The following is a 15,433-nucleotide window of genomic DNA, read 5'->3' as shown; positions in this document are numbered from 1 at the left end:
TATTTTGCCCTTAATGATATATTTTTATTTTGTTAATTCTTTTTTATTACTTCACCTAATATTAAATAAATAAATTATTAATAATTGTTTGAATGGATCCACCCAACTTAATCTTCTTTCCTCCCCCCCAATGAAGGAAGATTATCCTGTTTCCCGACACCGGCTCCGGTCACTATCTCCGACCACATATCAGGTATCAAAGAAATCACCATAAGATCAACACAAATTACCTAATACTCAACCATAAATATGAAATACATCTGAAATCAAAGCAACAACTCAAATTCCAAACAAAAATCCGATATACAACTCACATCCAAAACTAAAATCCCCAGGAAAAACTCGCTGATACAATCTAGATGAAACCCACAAATTGAGTTTTTCCATATGAACCTAGAAATCAAAATCGAAATTAAAATCAAAAGCCCACAATGACCACATAAATCAAAATGTTTGAAATCTAATCCATGATGAATCCAAGAAATCAACCCTGGTCTTGAAGACAAAGATCGATGTTTGTGAAGATGAAGAGCATCGGTGATGGGTGTACATTCTAATACCTAAAATTTGAGTTTTCAAGTTGAATAACCAACCTGATGAAAAAAGGAATCACAAATCATTAACCAAATGCTTCATATCCTAATATACCCAAATAACCAAGAGAGTTAGGAGACATATATGTAATCCTGTGATTTTAGGGCTCCGTTTGTCCATAGGTCGACGGTGGTCCAAGCAGCACTAGTAGGTCGCTGACACAGCCTCCGCTGTAGGGATTGAGCAGCAGTGTGGAGCCCTAAGCTTCGTCATCACCCCTTCTTCTCGATCGAGGGTGAAGAAAGTGATGGTGTTGATGGAGGAGAGGTTGTTAGGTTGAAATTGATGTCCGACGTGAAATGGTAAGAAGGTGACTGAGAGCTTTCCGACAAAGGTAAAGGAAGATGGGAGCTTTCCATGCTAGAACAATAATTGGGAGCCGCTAAAGATGGAGGATAGTGAAGAGGACGAAGGAGTGGAGGAGCAGTTGACCATACTAGAACAATAATTGGGTCGGTGGGACCCACATGGGCTTTTTGTAAAATGTTTTTCTAATTAACAAAATCTGAAAATAAATTTGATAAGGGTAAAACTGTCTTTTTATGTTTAGTGAGGACCAAATACGCAACAAAATAAAGTTTAAGGGACTAAGCGGGTAATAAATTTAAATCTTGGGGATGGTCCGAGTTAAAAAATCTTTTTAGGGACCAAACATGCAAGTTACCCCTAACCACAGGGACCATCCATGTAATTTACTCTAATAATAATAATAATAATAATAATAATAATAATAATAATAATAATAATACTATTTTCAATTATCATAGCCGATTGAAGTTTAAAAAGAGGAGAGAGTGTGGTGTCTCATACCGGTGTGGTGTTTTTGGTGCGGTGAAAGGTCCATGTCATCACCACCACAATGAACCCAACGATGGTTGTATAAGGTGCAACCTTAACGGGTTTTGTTTTTCCCCACGTTCAATTTGCTATTTATTTTGGAATATAACATAAATTTTCGAAAAAAACAAATTGCAAAATTATACATTTATATTTCATGAAAATTCTTCATACTTTCACAAAATAATATAAAGTAATGTAATGTTGCAAAAACTATTTCGTCCCATTTTGGTCACATTACAAAAATGTATGTAACTTTGATCTACAATTGAAATGCAAATTACTTTACCAAAAACCAGAAAATGATAATAAAAATTAAATGTATGTGATCTAAATCTTCTTGTTGGTGTTCAAGACAAGAAAAATACTCAAAACATGCAGATCTAAGATTTGTTGTTAAACCAATAGTGTATGTAAATAAGATAAGATGTAAAATTTTGATGAAATTACCCACCCTCATGTCCAAAGCCTTATATCAAGTTTTCTTTTTCTTAATCCATTTTCAATCACAGTGCCTTTGTAACATCCCGAAATATCAAGAGTAGAGTGGAAGGGCTAAAAGAGTAAATTGGGAAGGAGTGACTCGACGAGTCCATGGATGGACTCGGCGAGTAGAGTCGCGATTTGGTCGCGTGTTAAGTAGCCGACTCGGCGAGTCAATGAGGTGGACTCGGCGAGTAGGCGCTGAGTGGAGAAAACCCTAATTCTCGGGGTTGAGCCCTATATAAGGAACATTATGTTTTCCTACCAGCCTCTTTATCACTCCCTTGAGTCCCAGAAACCCTAAAACCGTGGAGAAGCACCATTGTTGAGCAAATTAAAGCTTGGAGAGGTGATTATTGAAGAGATCTTAGAGAAGGAGAGGCTTGGAGCAAGGGGCTTTGCTTGGATTCAAGTTTCATTGCAGTTGGGGCGTTCTTTTGAGGTAATATCTCGTTTTTGAGCTGCTATTTCTTAGATGCATCATTTTGGGGATATTAGAGATCACATCTTTGGATGTATTGGAGTTTAGAGGTTAGATCTGAGGTTGCTACCTCAGATCTGGAATGGAGAAGAATTGGAATGCATGAAAGTCCCTGTGTTGAGTGTTGGATGAAGCTATCATGTCCCAAACCTTAGCCCTAATGTGCAAAATGCATAGATCTCTTTGGATTCACGTAAAGTTTGCCACTTTACGTGATGGATGAGTTGTAGGAGGCTAGATCTATGTTTTGGATCAATTGCATGGTCTGGAATGCTTCTGTATGGATTCAGACCGGTGGTACTCGGCGAGTCACATGGGTGTACTCGACGAGTTGCTTGAAGATGAGCTGGAACTCGACGAGTTGGAAGAACAACTCGGCGAGTTGGATGAAGATGGCCTGGAACTCGGCGAGTTGTATGAACAACTCGGCGAGTAGGTTGAAGATAGCCTTAGACTCGGCGAGTCTGTTCTTGGACTCGGCGAGTCTTGTCGAAGAGTCCCAATATTTTCTGGTCGAGTCGAGAATCGATGAGTCAAGGGATGACTCGGTGAGTTGTGTGCGAGTGGACTCAGAGTTGTTGAACTCGACGAGTCTCGGGGTGACTCGGCGAGTTAGGTCGCGGATCGAGGGAAGTTCTGAGTATGGGGACTCGGCGAGTCATCGGGTTGACTCGGCGAGTAGAGTCAGTCATGGGTTGACTTTGACCTTGTCTTTGACCAAGGGTTGACCAGTGGTTTCCAGGGGCATTTTGGTAATTGTTGATTATTGTTTTGAGTTCAGTGCATTGGTGGTTGTCCGGTGGTGGAGATCGTATCAGTGATCGGAACAGCTTGGGTTATCTGTTCAGTCGGCAATTTCGAGGTGAGTTATCCTCACTATATCAATAGGGTTTAAGGCACGAAGGCCGACCCTCTATCGGATGGAAATCCGGGTAGTTGTCTGTTGTTATGATATTGCGGGATATGGGCCGGAAGGCATTATTATGTTACGGGCCGGAAGGCATTATGTTATGGGCCGGAAGGCATTACATGTTGTGGGCCGGAAGGAATTGTGATGTGGACCGGAAGGTCATGGCCTGGAAAGGCGTATGTGCGTAACTAGTACGTTGGATGAGTCGTAGGGGGATGTTATGCTAGTGATCGGCTAGGCCGATATCTTGGTTAGGGTGATGATATGTTATGTGATCTGTTTGACCGATTTGTTGACTGTGAACTGTTATATGATTATATGTTATGTGCACACGGTTGCTTGGACTGGAGTGTGACTCGGTATGCATGGTTGTTCTATGTTATGTTATGTTTTGTTATGGGCCGGAAGACAATATGTTATGGGCCGGAAGGCAATATGTTATGGGCCGGAAGGCAATATGTTTTGGGCCGGAAGGTCGTGGCCTGGAAGGGCGGATATGTGGTTGGTATTTTGGGGGTATCTCACTAAGCTTTCGGGCTTACAGTTGTGGTTTTATGTTTTCAGGTTCTTCAGGAGATCGTGGCTAGGCGAAGACGTGATCGTACCGTTCCTCATGATTTTATAGTGATGTGATTTTGGGAACACGTTAAATGTTTTGTATTGAAAACCTTTTTGTAAAGATTTTAATGAAATCGAGCTGTTTTGAAAAAAATTAAAATTGGTTGTATTTTTCGGTCGTTACAACCTTCTTTATAAACAGTTTATAAGCCATTTCTACTTTCTTTGAAGCAATTAGTTTGTTACTCAACTTAGCACACATAACCCTACTAGGACAAAACCCTTTCTTCAAACACTCCTCCATAACTATCACAACATTTTCAAGTTCATCATTGTTGCAAAATCCATTGATGATGTACTCATAAACTTCCACATCACAAAAACAACCACTTTCTTCTTCCATCTCATCCCATATCTTCAAAAGCATACCACATTTCCCAAATCTTGAAAATCTCATAACCAGAATCTACACATCTTCTCTTCTCTTTCAATTTCATGAACATGTCAATGGCATCATTGATTCTACCAGATCTCCCTAAGCCCTCAAGAAGGTAGCTAAAAGTCAAACTAACAGGATCAAATCCATCTTCCACCATTTCCTTCAAAACCCTTTTGATTTCATCCACCTTACCAAAGAACTTGCAATGGCTACTTATCCCACATCGGTCATATACATTTTACTTTTAACCTATGCTTTTGATTTACATCAATATCATAATTCTAGAAATTAAAAAAAATATTTAAACATCTCCCCCCTGCGGCCGTTGGTGGCCCACACTCGCCGTTCACCGACGTATCTCTTCCTCTCCACCACCGTCTTCCCCCTCTCACCACCCTTCACAATCATCTTTTCCGGCCATCCTCAACACGTCTGTACTTTTACTTTTACTTTTACCCTAAAATTAAACCGTTTTGTACTTAACTAAAAATGCATAAAGTCGGCTAATGTTTGATTTGACGAAATTGCCCCTGAAATAACATTATAATTTCTCGCCTTTTACAGAGACTCTGTTGGTCTTTCTTCCTTCCCTGCCTTCGATCCTCCTCCTCCTGCTTCTCACTGCTCCTGTGTTCGATTATCCTACCGGCGAAGTTGAATTACGTAATGCGTTTTAGAGCATGAGTGTTCTGAATTCAGCATCGGAATTACGCAATCATTAATCGATCTGACATTTTCATCGATCTATTTCGACACCCAGTTTGGTGGCTCAGGTGCTTTGCAATTTTCTACTATCAATCAAGTATTGTTGTGATTGTTTTTCACACGGTTAGGTATTTATATCGATTCATATTCGTTTTGTCGGACAATTGCACTCGTTGTTGAACAATTTCTTCGTATGTAAGCGAATTAGGGTTTCAGTTTGCTTTATTTTCTACCTCTTCGATATTTCCGGCTCTTTTAATTCTTTCTACCTATTTTCGCTGATAAGTTAGGGTTTTGGTCTCTTTGTTATGGACTATGAATGGTGAATGATTCCAGTACACCGGTAAAGAGAATTTAACTTATACTTGTAGTTGCTACTCCTATTCCTACAAAAAATGAGCTCACATTGGTCTTTGAATTCAATTCAGATAGTTTTCGAATTCCAAGTTATGTGTCTTTTCTTTTTGGGGTTTTCATATCTCCTGCATATATTTCTTAAAATTTTGCTGGAAAATAGAAAAGTTATCTCTTTGACTGGTAATACTTTGGAATTAGCATATTTTGGTTGCTTCTCATTGATGCTTCAAGTGAATTCCTGTCAATGATTTGTTTCAGAAGTGATAGGTTTCACCAGAAAAATTCTTTTTTGAACCTAATCCTTTGAGGGCGGATGATTTATTCCCTCATGGCTTTGGTTAAGAAGACATTTTGCTCTTCCAAGACAAACCATATTCATATTGTGCTAAATACATCTTTCTCATGTGGCAGACTTCATTACATATAATGGATTCTGATGCTGGGAATACTTCTCAAGATGGTAGGGGCACTGATGACCGTGATGAAGGTATTTAATATTGAAACTCAACTCTTCAGCATCAATGCCTATCACAAATTTATTCAAACAATTTTGGAAAGAACATGTGTTAGTTTGCTTTGAAAGGCATAATAAGCATAAATTACCACTATTGATTACAATCAAGTGTTGTGAATAACAATATAACATTGTAAATATGTAACACGCGACAAATGTAGACAATTAAAGAGACTATCATAAGCATGACATTTTGGATAGTGGATAACCTTTAATTGTTGCACTGTTTAGCAACTTCATATGAGTTCAATTGTCAGCCCATCTAAACAAGTGCAGTAAAAACAGTAGTTTTTTAGAATTTAGAATATAAAATTGTTTTTGATGATACACATGTGCTTTTGAATCCTGATTCTGATTGCCATCCTTGTATGCTAATTTGGATTCCACATTTAACCCCTTGAATTCAGTGACTTGCCTTGTATGCTATTTAGAATTCTAAAATTTTAATTGGCAGATGATGATGATGAATATGAAGATGCTCGTGATGGCAATCGTCTTTTGGAATTCATGTTTGGAAATATCGATGGGGCTGGTGATCTTGATATTGATTACCTTGATGAGGTATCTATTCTTCTTCTTCTTCTTCTTCTTCTTCTTCTTTTTTTATAGGTGTTTATATCTTTAAATATATTTATATCAACTTGGATACTAAAACCATGGTTTTGTTTCTCAGGATGCAAAGGAGCATCTTGCTGCACTAGCTGACAAGCTTGGTTCATCACTAACAGATATCCATGTATACAACTGCTTTCTTCTTCCTTCAACTTGTGTTTATTATTAGTTTATTACTCATTACACATTTCCATGTACTCTGTTTTGGTATGATAACTGATAAGAACTTTTTCACAATTTTAGTATCTAGATCTAACTCTTTGTTCTTTTACTATCTCATTACTCAGCTGTCAGTAAAAACTTCACAAACATCTGCTGATGTTGCTGAACAAGGTATCATTGTTTTTGTCAATGAATTTATGACTTTGGAGTTATAGGATAATGGTTGATTACGTGGACATTATAGCTGATAATTTTCTAATCCCACCTCTTGTGCTACATCCAAACAGATTATGATCTGAAGGCTGAAAATGCAGTTGATTATGAAGATATTGATGAACAGTATGAGGGACCAGAAGTCCAAGCATTGACTGAGGAGGACTATCTATTACCAAAATCTGATTATGTTTCTACAACTGTGCCACCTGTTGCCTCATCTTCATTGTTTGATGATGAAAATTATGATGAAGATGAAGAAGAGGAAGAATTACAGAAAGAACTTGATCGTGTGGATAATGTTGACCAAGTTGACCAAGTTCAAAGCCCTTCATTACCAGTGGTTCCTCAAGAAAAATGCTCTCCAGAGGATGGTAGTCCTGCAGTTGAAATAGAAAACTCAGATCCTGATGTTATGGAGCCTCAAAAGGTTATTACATTTATTGTGTTCATTATTTAAAGACATCATTTATATAAAGAATTAAAGATACATTTGATATAACTTCTGTTTTCAGGAGGACACAGATATGTTGGAAGAGCCAGTTGAAGCTAAAAGTTCAACACCACTTCCTGTTCTCTGTGTAGAAGATGGAAATGTGATCTTACGATTTTCAGAAATATTTGCTATTCATGAGCCTTTAAAGAAAGCTGTAAAGAGGGAACAATGGTTTTCTGTTCCAAAAGGTATTCATTTCATTATATCAAAAATTTAAAGAAATCATTTGTACCTAAAACACAAGTATGCTTTACTATGTGAGATATTTTGTATGTTGTTAACCTGTTGCTATGTTAACATTTTGTGTAAATATATTGCAGAAAAATACAAGTCCATGGATGTATCTGATATTGTGGAGGAAGATGAAGAGGCGTTTTTAAAGGGCTCTTTAAAAGGTTTTCCTTACATGAGACACACACATGTATTTCAAGATGATTTATCAACATCACATGAGGATAAATTAGACCTTCCAAAATCTGGGATTGTTGATGAAGATACAACAGTGGCTTCAGAAGTTGATGATCAAAGGAAAGACTATTGTCATGATGTTATCCCATCCAGTAACAAACTCTTCAGTGATGATTATTTCCCTCTTGATCAACAAGACTGGGAAAATAGAATAATTTTTGATAATTCTCCAGCTGTAAGTGAAACTTCTGGTGGAAGTGAGATTTCTGGACCTGAATCCGACTCATTATTGAAGTCCAAGACACGGGTTGAGTCGAAATCAGACGAGGAAGATCAAGGGTATTTTTGTCATTCTGTAGAGCCATTCGGTTCAAGAAAATCTCCAAAATCCTACAGTTCATCTGAAGAAACCATATATCATCCCCAACTTTTGAGATTAGAATCACGATTGGAAACAAATGATGCTAAAAAAGATACAACAGTTGAAAGCGACACCATTAAACGATTCAACAAACTCACTTTACGCAATAAAGATGTTCTTGATGGATCTTGGATGGATCGAATAGTGTGGGACCCGAATCAATCTGTTACAAAGCCAAAATTACTTCTTGATCTTCAAGATGAACAGATGCTTTTTGAAATTTTGGATAACAAAGATGGAGATGATCTTCAGCTTCATGCTGGAGCCATGATCACAACTCGGTCTGCTGAGTCAGCACCAGACTCATTGGAGCTATTACATGGTTATGGAGGTGGGAGATTTAATATAGCTAATGACAAATTCTATTCCAACAGGAAATCTTCCCAACAGTTGAAATCACATTCCAAGAAACGCACATCACATGGTGTTAAAGTCTTGCATTCAATACCTGCTCTCAAGCTACAGACAATGAAAGCCAAACTTAGCAAGTAACCACAAAAATCTCTAGTCTCATTTTTCTTTTACTCTGTATATATATATATATATATATATATATATATATATATATATATATATATATATGTTGTCAACTCACTCATTTTTCTTTTAATGTATTTGCAGTAAAGATATAGCCTATTTTCATAGGCCAAAAGCTTTATGGTATCCTCATGAAAATGTGGTGGCACTTAAAGAACAAGGAAAGCTTCTTACAAAAGGGTCAATGAAAATTGTATTGAAAAGCTTGGGAGGGAAAGGGAGCAAGCTTCATGTAGATGCTGAGGAGACTATTTCATCTCTCAAAGGAAAAGCTACCAAGAAGCTTGGTTGGTCTTTTTTTTTTTGGACTAATAATAATATTACCACAGTTTCTGTTGAAGTTAAATTTTTTTACAGAATTCTCCTTTGTTTTTGGTAGATTTTAAACCAAGTGAAGCTGTGAAAATTATATACTCTGGAAAGGAGCTTGAAGATGAAAAATCTCTTGCTGAACAAGATGTTAGACCAAATTCTTTGCTGCATCTTGTTCGTACAAGAATACATTTATTACCAAGGGCTCAAAAACTTCCTAGTGACAACAAGTCCTTACGCCCTCCTGGATCTTTTAAAAAGAAATCAGATCTTTCAGCTAGAGATGGTCATTCTTTTCTAATGGAGTAAGTATTCTTTCAAGATCATATGCATTATTTTTAGTTTCAGACATTTCTAATGTTTTTTGTATCAGGTATTGTGAGGAAAGGCCTTTACTCCTTGGGAATCCTGGAATGGGTGCTCGATTATGCACTTATTACCAAAAATCAAGTCCTGGTGATCAAACAGCCACCCAATTGCGTAGTGTTCCCAACAATTTTGGGAACATTCTTACACTCGATCCAGCTGATAAATCCCCTTTTTTAGGAGATATAAAACCTGGTTCAACTCAATCATGTCTTGAAACAAATATGTACAGAGCTCCAATTTATCCACATAAACTCTCATCCACTGACTATTTACTCATTCGCTCTCCAAAGGGAAAGCTCTCGTTAAGACGCATTGACCGGATTTACGTTGTTGGTCAACAGGTTTGACCTATATCTTTCCTTTGTTTTTTTTTTTCCATCTTTATCTTTATCTTTATTAATTTAAAATATGTGTAATGTAAATAGGAGCCTCACATGGAGGTGATGTCCCCTGTATCAAAAGGTGTTCAGATGTATAATATGAATAGGCTTCTGGTGTTCATGTATCGTGAGTTTCGTGCTCTTCAAAAACGTGGCTTGACACCTGCCATTCGTGCCAATGAGTTATCTGCACAGTTTGCAAATGTAGCTGAAGTTTCTTTAAGAAAGAGGTTAAAGTTATTCTGTGATTTTCAGGTAAATTTTTACACTCTTACTTTACTTTTTTATTACCCATAATACCAATATTTTAACAGTTTGTTTTTATATTTATTGAACCAATCACCAGAGGGGCTCATGGGTTATGAAGCGAAATTTCCGTATTCCATTAGAGGAAGAGCTTAGAAGAATGGTGACACCAGAAAATGTATGTTTTTACTTTTTACTTTTCTTTAATCTTTATCTTCCTTTTTGTCTTATTTTTTTTTTTGTGTGTTAGGTGTGTGCTTTTGAAAGCATGTTAGCTGGAATGTACAGACTGAAACGTTTAGGAATCAGCATGACTCATCCATCTGGTCTCTCCTCTGCAATGAATCAGCTCCCTGATGAAGCAATTGCTTTAGCTGCTGCTTCCCACATCGAGAGAGAATTACAAATAACCCCCTGGAATTTAAGCAGCAACTTTGTTGCTTGTACAAATCAGGTAATATAATAAAAACTAAAAACAAACATGGACTTATCTTAATACTTACCTGGATATGAAGTCTTAAATATTGTTGTTCAGGATAGAGGAAACATCGAGAGATTGGAGATTACTGGTGTTGGTGATCCATCTGGTAGAGGATTAGGATTTAGTTATGTTCGAACTGCTCCCAAGGCTCCAGTTTCAAATGCCATTGCAAAGAAAAAAGTTGCTATAAACAGAGGAGGATCTACAGTCACTGGAACTGATGCTGATCTTCGTAGATTAAGCATGGATGCTGCACGCGAGGTGCTTATTAAATTCAATGTTCCAGAAGAACAGATTGCAAAACTTACAAGATGGCATCGGATTGCAATGATCCGGAAGCTTTCTAGTGAACAAGCTGCATCAGGAGTAAAAGTGGACCCCACAACCATAAGCAAATATGCACGTGGTCAAAGGATGTCTTTCTTGCAGCTTCAACAACAAACACGAGAAAAATGCCAGGAGATTTGGGATAGACAAGTTCAAAACCTTTCTGCTGTTGATGGTGAAGAAAACGAAAGCGACATTGAAGCACATAGTGACCTTGATTCGTTTGCAGGGGATCTTGAGAACCTTCTAGATGCTGAAGAATGTGATGATGGTGAAGATGATAATAATAATAATAATAATAATAATTATGATTCTAATAACTTGGTGGCTGGTGTTAAAGGTCTTAAAATGAGACGCATGCCTTCGCAAGCTCAAGCTGATGTGGAAAATGAAGATGAAGCTGCTGAAGCTGCTGAGTTATGTAGAATGCTCATGGATGGTATCAACTATCAACTGTCAATTTTATTGTTATGTTGATTTTTACTTTTTATCTTTAAAATTTCCATTTTTATTTATGATTTAGGAGATGACGAGGCGGATCGGAAGAAGAAAAAAGTGAAAGATACAGGAGCAACTCCTATGTCGAATCATAATTTGAAAAATAAGGAGAGGTTGAAGGGACTCAACACACCTGTGAAAACTATGTCTGGTGTTACACGACCTGATGGATCCTTTTCTATAAATGATAATGCTGTCAAGTCATTAAAAGATGTATGTCTGTATTCATCATGTGGGACCCTTATTTTATATAGTTTTATTGATTGATTGATGTTCATGTGGTGGGGTGGCAGGATGAAATGTTTCCTTACAGGAAGAACTTTTCTGGAAAGATGAAACCCAAAAAGAAGGATGATCTTGAACAAGTTGGTGGTTTGCTGAATAAGAAGCTTAGAATTTTGAATGATGGAATGAATATTATGAAGGTTAGTAAGTTGGTTGCTTTTTTCTCTTTATTGACACAAAAAACAAGATGAGGTTTTAACATAATTTCATTCAATAAATCATTGCTTGATCTATTATTCTTTTGTAGGTTGGAAATACAAAGAAAAATGCAAGAGAGAGTTTTGCATGTGGAGCTTGTGGTCAGGTATGATCTTACAAATGTTATCCCTTTTTCTTTTTTTGACATAAATACAAAAAGGTCGAATATGCTCTACATATGTGTTTTCTGATGTGATGATTTTATGATTTGATTCGTCAGTTTGGTCACATGAAAACCAACAAACACTGCCCCAAGTACAGAGAAAACTCCAACATTCAAATCGAAAGCAAAGATCCCGAAAAAGGGCCCACAAAATCCACGGGTTTAGGTTTAGACTCAATCACCAAATCCCAACCAAAAAACACCATAAAAAAGATGATACAAAAAAGCGGGTCAAAACTTGCAGTCATCGAACCTCAACCTCCACAAGAGGAGGAAAAAACCTCTTTAAAAGCCAAAGTCCTCAAAGTCAAATGCGGGCCCGCAAACAGCAACAAAATCCCCGAAAAACCCACTCCCAGCACCTCACAAATCTCCGACAAACCCGTAACCTCAGACACCGAAACAGTCAACAAATCTTCAATCAAAGTCAACAAAATCATATTCTCCAACAAAACAAAAAGCGAAGACATCCAACCGGAATCCCATAAACCTGCTGCCTCCCTCGTAATCCGGCCACCGGAAAGTCACCGGAATCCTCCACCACCACCGCAACCCCGGAAAACAATCGTCATCAAACGCCCGAAAGAAGTCTTTGACTTTGACCAGGTCAGTCAAAGTCAAGAAGTCAGCCCGGTAACCGAGCCTCGAAAAACCAAAAGAATCACCGAATTATCCGGTTTCCAAAAACAACCTCGATCAAATAAATCAAAAGATCATCATCATCATAATCACAATCATAATTCCCAAATTTGGGAAGAAGACCAACACGCGTTAAGAATCGCAGAGAGACAAAGGCTATTATATGAACAACAACAGCAACAAGCACAACAAGCGAGAAAGCTAGAAGAACAAGAGAGAGTGGCGGAGATTAGGCGGTTCGAGGAGGACATAAAACGCGAAAGGGAGGAGGAGAGGCGGCAACGTGAGAAAAAAAAGAAAAAAAAGAACATATTTTTCGAACCAAGGAACAACGAGTATCTCGAGGAGACTCCTCGACCCAGGCGAGACGACCGCCGGGTCCCGGAGCGCGACCACCACCGAACCGCAAAACGTAAACCCGTCGTCGAATTAGGCGGGCGGTTCGGAGCGGAGTATGCCCCGACCGTGAAGCGGCGTAGGGGCGGAGAGGTAATTTCACCTACCCAGTTAGTTATACTTTAATTTCAAAAACCGTGATCATTATTTATTTATTTTTTTATTTTGTGATATGACATAATAGGTTGGTTTGGCGAATATACTGGAGAAGATAATTGACACGCTAAAAGCAAACAATGTGTCGTTTCTTTTCTTGAAACCCGTGACTAAAAAGGAAGCGCCGGATTACCTTCGGATAATAGATCGGCCAATGGACTTGTCAACAATGCGGGAGAAAGTGAGAAGATTGGAGTATAAAAGCCGGGATGCGTTCAGACATGACATGTGGCAGATAACATTCAATGCTCATAAATATAACATTGGAAGAAATCCGGGTATTCCTCCCCTTGCTGATCAGCTCTTGGAGCTTTGTGATTTTTTGTTATCGGAATATGATGCGGTTTTGAGTGAAGCGGAAGCGGATATAGACGAATGAATGATTTTATGTTTTCATTATTTATGTTTAGGGTTTTATTTTATGTATGTAGAAAATTTGTATATTTTTACCCTGTTATGTAGTTTAGGTTTATGGGTAAAACAGGAATTTTTTAACTTCCTTTTTTTGGTGGTGGGTTGGTTTGTTTAGTGGTGAATTTTGTATATATGGTAGGATATATATGATATATAATTTTTACATGTTTTGTACTTTATGTAGTTGCTAATTTATTTGGGAGGAGGCAGTTTAGGATTTTAAGTTATTAGTTATTACAATAAACTTATACTAATCACCATTTTTAAAAAAGTTTATTTTGATTGATCCATAATAATTTGTCAGTTATAATAAATATATCATTTATCTTTGTAACCCCTTGAATTTATGTATACATAGCAGTAAAGTAAATTCTTTGTTTTTTTGCACACCAGATCATATTTACCAGGTTTGGGTTGAACCCCAAATCCGAAATTGGTGATTAATTTGTTGATAGATGTTAGATTCATGGATGATTTGATGTTATAACTCCCACTCTTTATTGAATCAATTCCAATTTGGTTTTGATGAAGGCTTGGTTGAGATGTTAAGCTTCAAGCTCCATTAATGGTGGAATTTTCAATCCATCAACTAATGATGAAAGTGGGTGATTCAAACTTCAGGTTCATGTATTAGTTGTACCTTGTCAACTTGAAATTGATTTCAGTTTGCTCTCTTTCACTAATTTAAAGATGGTTTTGTACCGAGCCGAAATAAATTATTCTCAGAACTCTTAACTGATATGACATGCTATTTTTTCCATTCATTCCCTTTCAGGATCAATCGTGGTCTTCCAAACTTTATCGATGGTATGGATGAATCCCTTGCTTCATCTAATGTGTAAACGATCCTAGCTGCACTTAAAAGCCGAGTACTCTACATTTGTTGGTATAATGATGTTCACATAAACATCCCTAAAGCTTATGTGACCTCTAAAGGTCTCAATGATTAAGTCATCATAAGGAAATGACTTAATTGAGTCCATATGTTGTTAATAACCCTTGTTTAGTCCATATGAGTCATTTGGTAGCCACCAGAGGCCATTTATGCAAAGTACATTGCCTAAATTAGAGAAAATGCACAATATGAAAACCTGCAAATTCCACACGCCCCGTGTGGAATCCCAAGGCAATTTCAGACGCTATGTGTGAAATCTTCTATGAATATTTTGCAACATTTCGAGAAATGATGCATTCAACCTCCGATTGCTTCTAATTTTAAATATAAGCTTATAAGATCGACAATAGGTAGTGATTAAGAGGTGTAAATAACGTGGATTTCATTAACAGTGAGTAATATCAAATAAATGTTCCATAACAACAAGATTTTGATGTTTTTATAATGAGATTAAGTTAAAGAGTTTTCACAATTACTTGCTAGGTGTTACCTATATTCTCATTCACTTGTGCATTGCATGCAAATGATTTTTATGGAGTTTGATAAAGAGAAAAGACTTAATTTGTTTTAGGAAGAGTTTTGGCATCAATACTTATGCATTCATGTATGATTGGGAAATGACTTGTATGTCCCTCCAAAGTCAATGGAAAACAAGATTAAGATATTCCCCAAGATGGTAGTGTGATATTGTAGACACGCCCCACTTGTGCGTTGAACGGGACCGATAATTTGATAGCTTACCCATACCCATTACGAGACTAAGAGAAATGAGAGAAGTCGTGACATAGGGTGCTATGTACTAAGTATGTCATAGTATTCAATGATATCAAAACGAGAAACTATGAATGAGATTATGTGATGAACGTGAAGGGTGTAGTTGCATATTGCATTGTATTCTCTTTATTTTTGATGCATAAATGTTTAAGACTTTTAAATGAATTGAAGAA

General features: G+C 37.3%; 1 protein-coding gene across 2 annotated transcripts; it reads left to right on the top strand.

Annotated features, from left to right (window-relative positions):
• The first annotated feature begins 4,873 nt into the window (after positions 1 to 4,873).
• Positions 4,874 to 13,765, top strand: HAF01 (HAC13 protein (HAC13)). 2 transcript variants are annotated; one of them, XM_079005256.1, is made up of 21 exons: positions 4,874 to 5,075; positions 5,776 to 5,851; positions 6,333 to 6,439; positions 6,552 to 6,614; positions 6,778 to 6,823; positions 6,940 to 7,295; positions 7,381 to 7,549; positions 7,682 to 8,678; positions 8,812 to 9,014; positions 9,107 to 9,344; positions 9,413 to 9,749; positions 9,834 to 10,043; positions 10,135 to 10,212; positions 10,285 to 10,488; positions 10,570 to 11,113; positions 11,183 to 11,281; positions 11,366 to 11,553; positions 11,634 to 11,765; positions 11,873 to 11,929; positions 12,044 to 13,114; positions 13,206 to 13,765. In XM_079005256.1, the coding sequence occupies exons 2-21, from the start codon at positions 5,791 to 5,793 to the stop codon at positions 13,554 to 13,556; spliced, it is 5,511 nt and encodes a 1,836-aa protein (XP_078861382.1). In that variant the 5' UTR covers positions 4,874 to 5,075; positions 5,776 to 5,790; the 3' UTR covers positions 13,557 to 13,765. The 2 variants fall into 2 exon arrangements, with proteins under 2 accessions (XP_078861382.1, XP_078861381.1); XM_079005255.1 differs by having other exon boundaries at positions 10,570 to 11,281.
• Positions 13,766 to 15,433: the final 1,668 nt, after the last annotated feature.

This window comes from Lactuca serriola, chromosome 6, assembly GCF_051521515.1.
Source record: "Lactuca serriola cultivar US96UC23 chromosome 6, Lser_US96UC23_V15, whole genome shotgun sequence".
Taxonomy (NCBI): domain Eukaryota; kingdom Viridiplantae; phylum Streptophyta; class Magnoliopsida; order Asterales; family Asteraceae; genus Lactuca; species Lactuca serriola.
This window is presented reverse-complemented; position numbering and strand designations above follow the sequence as displayed.